The sequence below is a fragment of the Puma concolor genome, chromosome C1 (genome assembly GCF_028749965.1).
Source record: "Puma concolor isolate L17-30 chromosome C1, mPumCon1.1.hap2, whole genome shotgun sequence".
NCBI lineage: Eukaryota > Metazoa > Chordata > Mammalia > Carnivora > Felidae > Puma > Puma concolor.
Genome location: NC_141674.1, coordinates 216,492,179 through 216,507,584, shown reverse-complemented (window position 1 = coordinate 216,507,584; position 15,406 = coordinate 216,492,179). Strand labels below are relative to the sequence as shown.

The 15,406-nt window shown below is 46.6% G+C and overlaps 1 protein-coding gene across 3 annotated transcripts in view; it reads right to left on the bottom strand.

The window, feature by feature from the left end:
* ATG16L1 (autophagy related 16 like 1) overlaps positions 1 to 14,583 on the bottom strand; it is a 36,037-nt gene extending 21,454 nt beyond the window's left edge. For 2 of the 3 annotated variants that reach the window (XM_025912740.2, XM_025912742.2), the window contains exons 1-6: positions 14,290 to 14,582; positions 10,511 to 10,604; positions 6,353 to 6,458; positions 5,549 to 5,622; positions 4,465 to 4,716; positions 209 to 274 (exon numbers count right to left, since the gene is read on the bottom strand). In XM_025912740.2, the coding sequence (XP_025768525.1) occupies positions 209 to 274; positions 4,465 to 4,716; positions 5,549 to 5,622; positions 6,353 to 6,458; positions 10,511 to 10,604; positions 14,290 to 14,404 (707 nt within the window). In that variant the 5' untranslated portion in view covers positions 14,405 to 14,582. Of the gene's footprint in view, positions 1 to 208; positions 275 to 4,464; positions 4,717 to 5,548; positions 5,623 to 6,352; positions 6,459 to 10,510; positions 10,605 to 14,289 lie in introns of all 3 variants that reach the window. The other variant, XM_025912739.2, reaches the window with a different exon arrangement.
* Between the last annotated feature and the right edge of the window lie 823 nt (positions 14,584 to 15,406).

Sequence of the window (15,406 nt, the reverse complement as noted above, 5' to 3'; positions counted from 1 at the left end):
CCTTGCGCTCATGGCTGATGAGGAGCATACACTAGAGGTGCCTCCTGGGAGGTAACGAGTAGGTTTTTATCGGCTCCCTTAAATCTTTTGGTTTTCTTTCCACTAATCCATAACACGGTTTTATAGAAATAAAAACATTACAAAGTCATTTTAAAAGAGTGAATCAAATTACTAACAGCACAGTTTTGACAGGAATATCTCTACTTACTGTTCAACGGGTAGAGGTTCCTTTGCCGCTTCTGCAAGCTCTTTCTGCAGCCGGGCTTGCCGCCGCCTATTAAAACAAAGCCCACTGGTTATATCTGCTTGAAGAAAGCACGGGGTTTTGGCTCTCAATAAACTTCTAGCTCTAATAACACATCTGAATATCCAGCGCATTTAAAATAACTGCCCTGGGGGGCACCTGGGCAGCTCAGTCTGTTCAGCATCTCTTTTCAGCTCATGTCATGATCTGACGGTTCTCGAACCCTGCGTCGGGCTCTGCACTGACAGTGTAGGGTCTGCTTGGGGTTCTCGCTCTCCCTCTCAAAATAAATAAACTCAAAAATAAAATACAGTAACATAACTGCCCTGGGCAAAGCTACCAAAGTCCCAAGCCCACACCAGTAACATCAGTAAGGAACCCTATCTTAAGGGATTCCAGAGCAAAGCCCAGAAGAGGGATTATGTTCTTAGAGAAAGCAGTGAATGAACTAGCAAGGGAGAAGCCTGCCTGTCATGACCCGGGGCCTCTCAGGACATAAAGGCACACCAGGTTTATCCAGGGTTAGTGGTGGTCTAGAGCTGGCTTTCTGCAGCAATGTACCCAGAGCATGAATGGTAACAGTTAAGATTTACTTAGAATTTACTTCTGCTTGGCTTGGTATTATTACTTCCAGGTTTTAACTCATTTAATCGTTAACAATGCTTTGAAATTAAACAGTATTTTACAGATAAGGAAACTGAGATAGGAGATTCTTGAACTGTCAGAACGCACACGGCTTCAACTGACCAGGGCTGGACACAAGACGTCTCGGCTGCAGACAAATTTAATGTGGTCAGCAGTTGAGTCCACTATTTCCTCTTCTCAGAACAATTCTTGTCTTTCCCCAAGTCCTAAATTCAAGATCTCCCTAACTCTTAACCTTGGCCTCGTTTTCTTTTCCACGGCAAGTTCATCTCTTGTGGTTTTTACCCTTTATGTGGAGATCTCCCAATGCAGAATTCTAGCACTGCTATCAAGCCCCAGCCAAGAATTCTGCTGGAACTTTTTGTAAAGCTTCGATCACAGCACTAATTCTCAAAACGGGGAAAAGTTCCCTAGGTAGCATATCTGAATCTTGGGAAGGGATGACGCTGCAGCTTAAGAAAGTGCATCACACTCTTAATTTTCTACCTGGAAGACGAGAACAGGACAAATGACAAACTTTAATAATTTCTTCTTAGCTGGAAGAGATACCTTTGAGGGAAACTGGGATGTCAGGGTGGGGTGTGTGACCCTCCTCTACTGGAAAGGCACCTGCTGCAAGCAAGGGACATAGGACAGACTGAGGGTCACAGGGAGGAGAGAACACCAGCAGCCCGGCCTTCATTAGAGGAGCCAAAAAGAAACGTCCTCCTTGGATACTCCCCGAGTGTGTGTGACACGGCAGCCGCTGTGCCTGACCATGAGGAAAGACCTCAGCAGAGCATGAACAGCTACGTCAGAACACGGAATGGGCCACGCTATCAGGTAAACAAAGGCTGCTAGGAGGACATCTAACCTGGGGATTGGCAGGAAGGAGGGAAAATTTCTAAAGAGTAAAGTCTGAGCAAAGTAATGAAAAGAAAGCCCGGGCCCTGCCTACGCAATCAGATAGTAATACCCCCGACAGCATATCCGCAGGAGGACATTCCAAAGGAAGGAACTAGAGCACACATGTAACATGCTCTCATCCCACTCTCAACCGAAGTCTGTATTATTCTCCCATCCGCTGTGATGACCAAGCTCCTCATCCTGCCTGCCTCTCCCTGGGCAGGTGTTCAACACGCAACACTATGACTTCCAGGCATCCCAGGGGAGCTCACCACCCTGAAGCTGCCTAAGGACTCCACAGCAGAGGCCGAGCTATTTTACTTAAAGTGAACACGGGGGCACCTGGCTCGCTCAGTCACAGGGCATGTGACTCTTGATCTTGGGGTTGTAAGTTCAAGCCTCATGCTGCCCATGTTGGTTGTACATATTACTTAAAAATAAAATCTTACAAAATCACTGTTGCACTATATGCTAACTAATTTGGATGTAAATTTTTAAAAAAATAAAAAATAAAACAAGTTAAAATTTAAAAAAAAATTAAAAAATAAAAAAAAAAAACAAAATAAAAATAAAATCTTACAGGAAAGAAAAAAAGTATATGAGACAGAATCCAAAAGGACAGCTCAATTTTGTTAATGCAACAGAAACTTAAAGTTAGAAAATACAGAAGAGTATAAAATGAGAAAACAAAAGCCACATTCTCACCACCAAGAACTAAGCACCATTAACAACGTAATTCCTTTCAATCATCTGATTTCATTCAAATTTTAGATGTTCTATGAAAACATTTCCCGTCCTATTTTTAGTTGCATTAATTTTATCCATTTTCTCACATCACTAAGTATTCCTAAAACATGTATTTTTAGATGACTTTGTAAAATCCCACTGGAGGAAAATATCCCTATTTATTTCTCCCCCAAGGGCTGTAGTGCTTTTTCACTGAGTAATGTGCCGTCACAAAACAACATCCGTGACCAAGTCTCCGTACCAGCTTAGGATGAAGCCTAAAAAGTGGGAACACTTTTCAGGTCCTGCCCGGGTGCCCTTCGGGAGGTGGTGGAACGGGCTCACCACGAGCAACGTGAAGGCGCTTTTCGTCTCCTTCCCAAGCCTGTGGGGACCAGATGGACGGACCACATGCGCTCGTGCTTTTGCGAACCCCCTGCACTTCCCACCTGTGCAAGGGCTCGCCTACTCCTTAATCCAATTCCATATCAGGAGATTTACTTGACAATCACATGTCCCATTGATTGCTTTTGTGTTCTCTGACTTTAAGAAATCTGAAAATTTTACACAGTCCACTTTTTCTGTTACTTTTAAAATGTTTAGAAAGTCCTCTTAGGAATTTTTCATACAATAGCAGATAACCAGGTTTTTTTTACTTCTACCTCATGGTTTCAGTTTTTACATAGATTCTGAAATCTACCTGAATGTGTCATTTGGTAGGAGTAACTATCACTATTACTCTTTAAGACCTTTTCCTATTTTCATTCTTTTAGATTATTAACGGGGGTTTTCAAATTCTAAACTACTGACCCAGGGCTTTAAAATCGTATGTTCCAAGCTCTGGTGAACACTAAGTGCTAGTTTTTCTCAGGGGATTTTCTTAGGCTTTCTAGGTGGATCAGCATGACCCCTCTCCCACCCCCACCCGCTGCTTCTAGTACCTTGCGTTCCGTGTCCTGGTTCTGATGTGTTAGGGACTCTGTGGGAATTTTCAACACACATTTCCCTCCACTGAGACGGACTTCTGGGGTCTGAGATGGGAGGCTTCCTCGTTAAGTACACCATCAGCTACTGGCTGTAGACAGGTGTTTTTATTAAAAGCTTCTGTTCCAAGTTTAAGGGTTTTTATCAGGACTGGGAACTGAGTCTGAACAAATGGCATTTTGGGGATCTACTAAAGTGGTCATACTGTTTACCATGCAAGGTGGTAGACTTAATTGATCTCCTAATGAACCATCTTTTCATTCCTGGGATAAATCCTAGTAGGAAAAAAAAAAGTACCAGTGAAATTTGAGACTTTGGAATTTCCCATCTATATTCATGCGAGATTAGATCGTACCCCTCTTGTATACTAGCCAGAACCTTGTATGGGTCTGGACAGTTTTATGAAGTTAGGGGTGGGGGAAATTCCAATCTTTTTTGAATTCTGCTTTACCTTATACTGTTCAAGAATTGGCTTTTCTGGGGCTCCTGGGTGGCTCAGTTGGCTAAGCATCCAACTTTGGCTCAGGTCACGATCTCATGGTTCATGAGTTCAAGGCCTGCATCGGGCTCTGTGCTGACAGCTCAGAGCCTGGAGCCTGCTTCGGATTCTGTGTCTCCCTCTCTCTGTCCCTCCCTTGCTCACACTCTTGTCTCTCAAATATAAACATTTAAAAAAAAAAAAAAAAGAAAGAAAGAAAGAATGAATCAGCTTTTCTCCCAGAAAACTGAAAGAAACTGGCAAAAACTGTACAGGCCAAAAACCCTTCTGGAAGGTAATCCTCTGCTCAGCCACAAAAGTGTTCTTATAAATGCAAATCTCTTCTATATCCACCACTGCTATTTCTAATTTGACTAGTGTTTTCTGACTGTCTCATCCTGTCCCCCATCATCAGAGCTACAGATTTAGGTTTTTTTGTTTTCAGAGAACTGGCTCTACTTCCCCAAAAACGGAAACCACTAACAGTGGACTGATGTCTCACCTTGAATCCTTCTCATTCTCTGCATTGAGGCGGTTGGCTTCCTGGGCTTTCTCGGCCATCCATCTGGTGACCAGCTCCTGGTTCTCTTCAGTAGTTTTCCTCAGTTTCTCCTCCAAGGCAGTAAACGTGATCTGCAGGGCATCATACTCATCCTTCAGGGTCTGGTTGGCTCTTTCGAGGTCCTGAAGCTTACCACGCAGTTCTTGGCACTCCGTCTCCAGGTCAGAGATGGTCTGCAAGCACTCTGCGATTCTGAAAGCAGGACACAGAGAGGAGGAATGGCACCACGCGAGAGCCCTGTGCCGGAGACCCTGGCCAGGTACGTGAGCACGGGCCGCCAACAATCACCTCAGCCAGCACACCTGGTGCCATGGAGGACTCTTACTTAGCCCAGCCCAGCCCAGCCCAGCCTCAGTGGTTTCCAGGACAAGCCCATTAGGAGAGGAAATATGTAGGGTGAAATTCATCCAGATGATGAATGACTACAAAAGCAGGATCCCCAGAGGGAGCTTTGATGCCTAAAGTGGGGGCTTAAGAGGAGGCTGGAAATTCTGCACATTCTATTGATTCTATCATTCATGGAGCAAAGATGCCTTTCTAAGCCTCTGGAGACCCCTGTCTGCAGAGAAAGGGAAAAAGGCACAGATGAAAGACAGGCTCCCCTCCAGCTCAAACGTCCTAGGACTGGGAATCCCAGGCTTCTCCCTGATCAAGAATAGTCCTGCCCACAAACTCATCCCTGTTCCCAAGGGCCACACACTCACATATGCTGGCCGCATCTCCACCACAGAAGACACCGGCTGCCATATGCAGTGCCCACAGGGAGAGCCATGAATGCTTCAGGAACACTCCAAGGGCCAAGGGTACTTCCCAGGGGTGTGCTGGGAACCTGGGAGACTGAGGGCACTGTCCTTGCCTTTGTCTCCCTTAGAGCAGGTAGGCTGTGCATGCACAGAAATGACACTCTTGCTGAGCCCGGTGTGTCTCCCATCCACCAGCCATCACCGCCGGCCCCGCCCACCGGCCGACAGTAAAAGGACAAGTGCAACCCATGACCAGTCCCAGAAGGGTCGCCTCTACTCACTTTGCTTCATTCATCTGCATCTCCCTATCCTTCTGCTGCATTTGGTTATTCAGGTCAATCACCAACTGAGCTAACTGGGGAGGAAAGAACACTTTCATCAGTGAGAGATTTCAGGACCTCAGCTGGAAACTAAACAACAGTGGGTTACTCTAGAAAACGTGCCCGTGGGATTCGGCCCAGGCACCAAGAAGAAACGAGCTAGGTGGCAGCGAGGAGCAGAGGGGTCAATGGGGACACTCATGGGAACGATGTGGGCTCCCCGCCTGCCGACAGCAGCCGTGGGCAGACGAGAAGTGCTACAGGTTCCCTCTGAGGAAACCTGTCTGCAACCCCCACCCCTGCTGGCCACCTTTTCCAACCCTTCAGCTGATAAAATGATCAACTGAGCTGAACTGATAACTTTTTCTTTTTACAATTTGCCATCAGACCACCACCCAGGATAAACACAGCCCAGAACTTTTTCATTCTTTCTAATGAACTTTTCTGAAATTGCAGGGTTCACTCTCAAATGCTTTAGGAAGGTATTAGACCTTCGGTAGAACAAGCAGCAAGCTCTTTCCTTCGAGGTTTCTCCACTTATACCTGTCGTGTCACCTGTGAGTGTGGCAACCAGCAGTTATCCCACGGGCTCACCCTTCTGCTGGTGGAGGGGAAGACCTCACCTTTCCCGATGCTGCGTTCTCAGAGACAGGCCGATGCCACAGGCAGCTGGGATGGCTGCTAATTCTAGTGTGCCTGCCCACCTGTTCCCCCACCACAGGGCCCGCACAGAGCAGAAGACAGATGGGGAGCGGCTATCGGTACCTCCCCACGTTTCTTGTGTAATTCAGTCAGTTCTTCTTGGTGTTTAATCCTCAGCTGGGCCATTTCTTGTAGCTGACTATCATTCCATGCACCGTCGTGGCCAGGACTAAATCCCCAAACCAGGAAGACGAAGAGAACATGCAAAAAAGAGAGGAAAGGAAAAAAAAAATCAGACCTCAAACCTCTCCGATCAGGCAGTGAACAGTAACTTCAGAATTTCAAACCTGCACATGACAACGTAGCCAGTAAAGCAGTTCAGTTCCTCCAAGCAATGGAGTTCTAGAAGGCAGGAAACATGAGACACTTGGTAAAATAAACCAGCCACAACCCAAACACTGGTCGTGTCAGGAACAAAGCATGGGTTCCAGATGAAGTTTAGGTAAATATGGAGAAGACAAGGTCCATTTATGCCAGGCACTGACCTTAGAGCTGGAAGAAGGAAGTGAACACAAAGCTTTGCTCTCATGCAAGTGAAAAATTTTTTTGAGAGAGAGAAACAGACCGTGAGCAGGGGAGGGGCAGAGAGAGAGGGAGACACAGAATCCGAAGCAGGCTCCAGGCTCTGAGCTGTCAGCACTGAGCCCGATGCAGGGCTTGAACCCAAGAACCCCGAGATTATGACCTGAGCCGAAGTTGGATGCTTGACTGAGCCACCCAGGCGCCCCCTTGTGCAACTGATAAACAGTTAAGAGCAGACAACAGACAAGTAAATACATGAAGTCGGATGGTCAGATGTGAAGAGAAACTAAGGGTAAAGAGGGGAACACAGCAACAGGGGTCCTGTTCTATATAGGGCACTCGAAGGCTTCTGGGAGGCAACACATGACTGCAGACTGGAAAGAAGTGAGGAGCAAGCTATGCAGCCCCCAGGGGCTGGAGCCTGACACACAGAAGAAACGTCAAGTGTTGGAAAGGCTCGGAGGCAGTGGCACAACTGGTGCACTCGGGAGAGTGTGAGAGGAGCCCCGCGTGCAGGAGGGTAGAGAAGACGGTCAGGGAGGAGGTGGGGCCATCATGCAGTGCCTCCCAGGCCCCTCTTCGGACCCTGACTTTTCCTAGGCATGACTGGAAGCCACTGTCGTGCTGTGAACAGAAGAGTAACGTATGCTTTAAAAGCACAGCTATGGTTGCTGACTGCAGGGGGGCAGGGGTAGAAATAGGGAGATCAGTTAGCAGGCTGTTACACAGTCCAGCTCACGTCGAGGTGGTAGCAGCGGAGGGAGTGAGAGGTGGTCAGATCCTAGATCCATTCCGAAGACAGTCCTTGGATTTGCCTTGGACTTGGCTGTGGAGTCTACGAGAAAGACAGCAGTCAATGAGGACTCCAAGGCGTTGGGAGCAACTGGTAAAACACAGGTGCCACCTACTGAGATGGTTAGGACTAGAGGGGAAGCAGGCTTCGGGGGAGGCCTGAAGAGTGCGGTTTGGACACCCAAGCTGGTGTGTGGAGTGGAAACCGGGTGTCAGAGTCTGCACGTCACGTAAAGAGGTCCAAGCTCAAAGAGAGCAAGTAGAAGCAGTCAGCAAACAGATTATATCTGAAACCACAGAACTGAGTTCAGATTCTCTCAGGGTCAATGTGGTTTTGGAGACTTCACAAGGGTTTACATCCTCTCTCAGAAACAGCAGATGGCTGAACTGTGGGCTTCCAGTTCAGGGCTGGGGTCTCCGTTGCAGCTACAGATGAGAACCATCAGATGATAGTCAGACGTTTAAACCATCACCCAGGAAAAGCACTAGATGGAGAAGAGGAAGATGCTGGAAAAGTAGGACACCAGCACCCAAAGGGAGGGGGGAGAACAGCCTCCTCTGTCTGCCCTGCAACAAACCAGAGGGAAAAGGGAGCAGCAGCATGACAGTCCCTCCTAACTTTACCCTTGATGTCTAAAGCTATTTCTATCACATGTTCTAAGCACATCCTAATACCTCATCCTTTGAGGCAACTTAATCCTTCCCCAATTTTAGCCCATGAAGTCGAAGCCAAGAGATTAGAAAGTGGAACACTTTACAAGAAACCATCCTAAACTAGGCAGAAAGACTAGAAATTATTTGTACTAAATCCTCTTATTTTAATGCAAAGCAACGTGCGATATGCAAACGTAAAACCAGTCCCTTCTTCTAGGACGCTAGCATCGGGCCACTCATTCTACCCCTCAGGTGATGCAGCTAGCTGACAAGGACTCCTGGGCAGCCATGGTCTAAAGCGGTGGTTCTCAGGACCACCTAATTACAGATTATGGTGGCCCTTGCCACCCTCATCCCTGCACCCCCAGTTTCTGAAACGGTAAGTCTGGTCGGGGGCCCAAGGTTCTGCATTTCTAACAATTCTGCCAGATGCTGCGGTCCAGGAAGCATACACACACACAAAGACAGGACTGAACGATTTCTGGGCTGAGGAGTTTAATGTTAACCTATTCAGAAAGCAAAGGGATTAAAACGCTTCAGAAGAGACTCAGATAATTGATCCAGATAAAGCTTTTTAAGCATGGGCAGTAGCGTTTTAAGAATAACTAGGATGAGACAGGCAGAACTTAAGGAGACAGAAGGCAGAAGGAAACAACCAGGCCCATCTTCTGCAAACACCCTTACGACACCGTCAAACACCCCTTGAGCTAGTCTCCCCACCGGATGAAGGGACAGATGCATTAAGAGGCTGTGAGTGAAAAATGAGCATGCCTGAGTGGGTGACTACCAACAAGGAGGGGCAGGATACTGAGGGAAAAAGGAATCATAGATGACTTGTGGAAAATAAGAACACCATTAATAGAAACAAGGCGGTCAGGAGGAGAGGCCTGATTAGGGGCTCAAGTTTGTAGGAAAGGAAGGACCTCCGATTAAATTACCACTCCAGTGATAGTCAAAAGAATTACTGTGTATTTGTTTATTGCACCTTTCCAAACAAATAAGCTTGGCTGACCAATAAAGAATAAAGAAGTATAATCACCCAGAATCTAACTACATAGAAACAAAGTATTACAAGTTTTCAGTTGACTGAATTTAGATGAAAAAGGTAAAATGGCATTTTCTACACCTAAAATTGACCAGAACACTGCAACTAATATTTTAAATACTACAGTAGTCCCCCCCTCCGCTCACGCCCGCCCCCCACCCCGGCCACAGTCAGGCAGGATCTCTTGAATTTATTATTAAGCAAGGACAAACCCTGGGCTGGGCCATCTGTTCCTCTTGCCCACTCTGGTGTGCTGGGAGACCATCTTGTGAAATGAGGAAACATGGATGGCAGATGGTTATACAGCAGATTTAGCTACAGAGATAAATAAATTCAGCCACACCTCACATTTCTGGGTTTTAAAAAAAATCGCTGAATTACTACCAACTTGTTTTTGTTGGTAAATGTTAACAGATAGGCAAAAAAGTATATAGATTTTAGAGCAATAATGGGAACTATTCCCATACAAACTCTCATATGTAATATGCAAACGTGATAAATATGGAAAAAATAATAACACTACAGAATGATTCTATGGTAAACTGCTTTTGCTTAAGTCTGGCTATTAGATTTTCTTGGACCTTACCCCCCAAAAAGAAATACAGTTTACATGAATAACCCAAGTAAACATATCAAACTTCCCATTGTGAACACATATTTGCATGTTTAATGAAACAACTTACCCTTTCTGTTAAAATGCAGGTTTCTCCTAACCTTTCTTAAAAAAAAAAAAAAAAAAAAGCTTGTTGCCACCAGCTAGCTTAATTTCACACTCTATTAAAATATGCTGAAATCCACCGAACTAAAAAGGATCAAATAGACCTGTACTATATACGAAGCACTTTATATGTTTATGCACCAGGATATAATCCAGTATTAACAAGATTCGTGTAAATCTGCTCAAGAATGCTTACTGATGTGATTATTCAGAAAAAGTGGACCCCGAGGCTGAAGAAGGAATTGGCACAGTTACCTGCCTTGAGCAACTTCTCAAGCTCACAGCACCTACTGCTAAGCCTTCTGGGTGGGCATATACCTTCAGAAAAGGATTTTAGGTACTTGGCTTCAGAAGTTCGTATTTGAAAGGAGCAGACACAAACTGGAGCACAGACGCGGTATTCTGTTCGCCTCTAAACGAGCAGTGACAACTAAACGCAGACACGTTTCTGCTGAAGAGACACAAGCGATACAGGATAGTTCCAAAATACCTTATCTCATGCCTGTTGGGGACGTCATGCTTTTCAGCTTGTAGCTTATGGGCCAGCACTGAATGAAGATCTGACTTTTCTAGCAACTTGTTATCTGTTAAAAAAGAGAAGAAAAAAAATTTTAACGGTGCACACCTTATTACTATTTATTATCCTATAAAGATCTGGACCAAAAAAACAACCAGAAGACTAGATAGGTTTCATTTTCAAGAGGCCTCAAAGTCCTAGGTACTGCACTTTGACAGCAAAGGTAGCAACCGTTCAAAACCCAGGAACATACGCTCCTTCGATGCTTCTTGGCCTGAGCATGAGCAACCCAGTCAAAGGAACCCGTGGAAACTTCGCTGCAAGAATGTCCCCCATTTACCTGTTTTTAATCATAGGAGTAAAAAAATAAAACGAGACAAAAACCACAACCAAATACAATGGAAAAATGACACGTTACGCACCTCTAAGCAATGCGAAACAGCTTTACCGTATTATTACATTTGGAAAATTTAATTTTTAGATCTGGGCACTAGAGATACAACTATGAAAAGTCCTTGACCTCAAGGAGCTCAAGTATAACAGAGGGTCAAGCATAAAAGGGAACAGAAGAGTGATCTTCCCTCATTTGCCTGGGTGGTTTTACGGGTGAAGATAGTGGAGTCCAGGCAGGAGGGCAGGCAGTCATCTGGTAAGTGGCTAGAAATGAAAACTTGGAGCCAGCCAACACATGAACGAGCAGAATGAAAAATTCAGAACTTTTCTTACTGGCAGTAGTGAATTAACAGATTTGAAAAGCAGGCAGTGACATGAATGGAGATTTACTAGTAAGAAGTCAAAGATTATCCTGAAATTCCTTGCTCAGGCGACTGGCTGCAAGATGCTAACGTGTCAAGAACACACGAGTGGAGAACTCAAGAGAGAAACTGAGTTTTCTTTCTGAAAAGTAACAAAAGTGACAGGAAGCATGGCGCAGGAATTCAAATGACAAGTAGTTAGGAATGACAGTCCACGGGGACTAGCAAGAGGGGAAGGGGCACTGAGCAGAACAAGAGATTGATCATGGGACACTTGCAGAATAGCTACATTTGATGGGGGTTGTCACAAATCCTACAAGTGTGAGATCAGAACTGCTCGAGAACAAAATTTCGATAGGGTTCGTGCCAGTGAGTACTCCTGTCGGAAGGGCTTATCTTTCTTCTAAAAGAGTCTTGAGCCCCACTTCTCCTTTACATGTGGAAAATGGAACTCCTGGACAGAAACAGAAATACTCTTGGTCTAGATTAATTTCATCCATCAGTTCAACAGAACATGGAAATGTCATTGCAACCTTGGGTGTTCACTCACATCAAAGGGCTCTAATAAGGTCTTTAAAGTGTCACACCAGAGCTGGGTGCCCTGGGATAGTCAGGTCTTAAAAAGGACAGGAGGCATTCCAGAGGGATCCTGCTTGAAAGTTCTTCGCACTAAAGAGAAGGATCCAGGGGCACCTGAGTGGCTCAGTCGGTTGAGCAGCCGACTTCAGCTCAGGTCATGATCTCGCGGTCCGTGAGTTCAAGCCCCACGTCGGGCTCTGGGCTGACAGCTCAGAGCCTGGAGCCTGTTTCAGATTCTGTGTCTCCTTCTCTCTGACCCTCCCCCGTTCATGCTCTGTCTCTCTCTGTCTCAAAAATAAATGTTAAAAAAAAAATTAAAAAAAAAAAAAAGAGAAGGATCCAGCTGAGGCAGAGCTGCCACCTGTCCCTAGTCTCTTTTCATCTTTCTCTTTAGGCTCAGGCAGGAACTGAACTTGACTGGCCTGGGAAGGCAAGAAGGGGTGGAAGGTGTTCCACAGGCAAACTGGAAGTGACCTCCCCAACGTCCAAGAGAAAAACTTAACAGGCAAAGGTTGTCTTGCTCTCCAGCCCTCGAACTACCTCTCATCTCAGTCGGGGCTCCTAGCCCCTCAGGCATGAGCTACTGACTACAGCTATTTAATGATGAGTTCCCTCTCCAGGATGGTCTCCTTCCGACTTTCCTCCTACATCCCCCCCACCCCACCGAAATGTCCACTGTCAATGCAGAAAAACCATTCGATCTCTGTCAGTACAATTACAAGCAACTTCTGTTTATGGGCTATTATGTAGATGGCTTTCAAAGCACTCATGCACACAGTTTTTATGAAGCAGACAGGGCAAGCTTCACCTGCATTTTATAGATGCAGCAAACCAGACCCAGAAAGGTAAGTGAAAAGTTCAGCAAGGTGTGGAGTCAGACTTCCAGTCCAATGTGACTTTCGGTATGTGTTAGCTTTTAAGATTAAGCATTCAATAAATACCTGACCACCCGAATTTATGTAACCCACGTGCATTTGAGTTGGAAGGGTTCCCTGTGCGTCTGGCAGCCACATCTCTTAGAGTAAAAGGAATTCACACAACAGCACATCACCTCTCTTTCCTTCCCATCTTTTTTAAGAGGGTGGATTCAGCAAAAGCGAGGAAGGGTCATTTCTTGGGGGCTCCAGCGAGAAAAACAAAATGCAGGGGCTCCTGGGTAGTTCAGTTGGTTAATTAAGCATCTGACCCGCTCAGGTCATGATCTCATGGTTCGTGAGTTCGAGCCCTGCGTCGGGCTCTGTGCTAACAGCCCAGAACCTGGAGCCTGCTTCAGATTCTGTGTCTCCCTCTCGGTTTCTCCCTCGTTCATGCTCTGTCTCACTCTCTCAAAAATAAGTAAACATTAAAAAAAAAAAATTTTTTTTTTAATGCAAAAGTTAGGACCCATCACATCCGTGTTCAAATCCAGACTCCAACACGAATCTGCATGCCTCCCCAAAGAAATACTTAATCTCTCTTAGCCTGGGTTTCCTAAGGCAACACTAGGACCTGCCTCATAGAATTTTCAAGAAGATAAAGTGAAATAACACATACCACACATTTACCACAGCACTCAAACTAGCCCCCATATTAGAAATACTTGGGGAGCACCAAAAACCACTCATACCCCTGTCCCACCCTAAATACTGCAATTTAATTGGTCTGGGCTTTTTAATTCTTAAAAAATCCACGTCATACCAACGTGCACATAAGATAGGGAACCACTGATTTAGCACAGTCAGAATTCAATACCTCTATTGCTTTGAACCTCATCATCGACATTAACTCCAGACTTTTCTCCAAAGGGCAGATGGAACCATAGGACTGAAAAGGGCCCATTTCTTCCCCCAAATGTGTCATCAGTTAGGTAAAATTGGAAGGGGGCAAAGAAACGCTCATTAGGACTCATCTAAGGGTACAAACACTTTTGTCCTCAAAGTGCACAGGGGTGGAGAGAGGAGGAATCCACCTCTTCCATATTGAAGTTTTCAGTAATAGTAAAGACCACAACTTCCCACCTGAACAGTAAGACTCAAAACCTGTAACAGTTAAAGAACACCGAGGTGGAGTAAAGACAAGAGGTCTGAGGACTCCAAGGCTGAACATTTCATTACACTAAGAGGACAACATTACTTGTGCGAGTTAAGGCTTAAAGTCGGTGACCGTTTCATAACACGAGGCCCGAAACGGGCCGTTTCCGGAGCCTATTCACGTACACAAAGCGCGGCTGCTGGATTTCCAAGCACAAGCACGAACGGTGCCTGCCCCTGGAGAACACACAGTTTAGTAGGGAAACCGTCTACAGTGAAAGAGAATAAGATCCAAAAAAGGGTTGGGGCGGCCACAAGGCGCGCGGGCGTCGCCAGGGCTCGGCCTCGGCTTCCCGCCGGCTCTTGCGGGGCCCCGCCCGCCCACTCCCCGCACCCGCCCGCCGCTCACACTGCAGGATGATCTCTTCAAATGCCTGCCTCTGCAGCCGGTCCCGCCGCCTCAGCTCCTCCGAAATGTGGCGCTTCCAGCGGGGGAAGTCGGCGGCGCGGAGGCCCGACGACATTTCGCGCGCTGTCGCCCCGGCGTCTCAGCACCGCCAATGAGAGCGGGGACTGGCGGCCGCAGCCCGCGGCATGGGGCGACTAGCCGGCGCGGGAAGGCCGGCGGCCCGGAGCTCGCTTCCACACACAGGCCGCCCCGAACGCCGTCCGGGACGGTCTTCCGGCTCCTGCAGGAAATGGTTTGAATCTGGGCCGGAAGACCCGCCTCCTCACCCGACGCCTTACGCCACACGCACGCGCGAGGCCGATGGCGGCGCGATGCGCTGGGTATTGACGCCCTCCCGAGGCCGGAAGAGTAGGGAGTAGGGAAGCGGCCGCTGGGAGGCGTGCGGGCTACGCTGTAAGTTCAGCTGCCGGCGGGAAGGAGACCGGGAGGGTGCCGCCCGCCAGTTTAAGTTAACTTCTCTGCCCCCCCCCCCCCGCCCCGCGATTTATATTTTTCTTGGCCTGCCTCCCTTTTCTTCATCGCGTCGTTTACAAACAGAAGTGGGAGCCACTCCCCACTTAGTAGCTGAGTGACTGTAGATGAGCGGCAACCTCACTAAGCCTCAATTTCTGAATCTGTAAAACGGGGACCCTGCTGATATCTACCTCACAGGGATGCCGTGAGGATTAAAAGGAATAACCTATGTAATGCAGTGTGCACCGTACTGTACCTGGTATATTGCCAGCCTAACTTCACCTAGACCGCCGGTATCTTCCAAGGCCTACCCAAAGTCTGGCTGCGCTATACTTTAGCAAGCGTGTCCCGTTGCCCTTGGGAACTTTCTTTTTTTTTTTTTTTTTTTTACAACGAAGACATGGAATGCAAAGAACGGTTAAAGAAAAATGTAAATAGATTGGCTATGTTAAAGATTAGAAGCCTAGAAATTATCTATGATCTAACAGTAAATGGGTTCTTAGAAGATAATCTAAAGGTGCGGAATGTAAACAAGAGGAAGAGGCCAGTAGATACTGAAAATGGTCAGTGGAAGACAGTTTCTTGAGAAGATGGCAAATGTCAA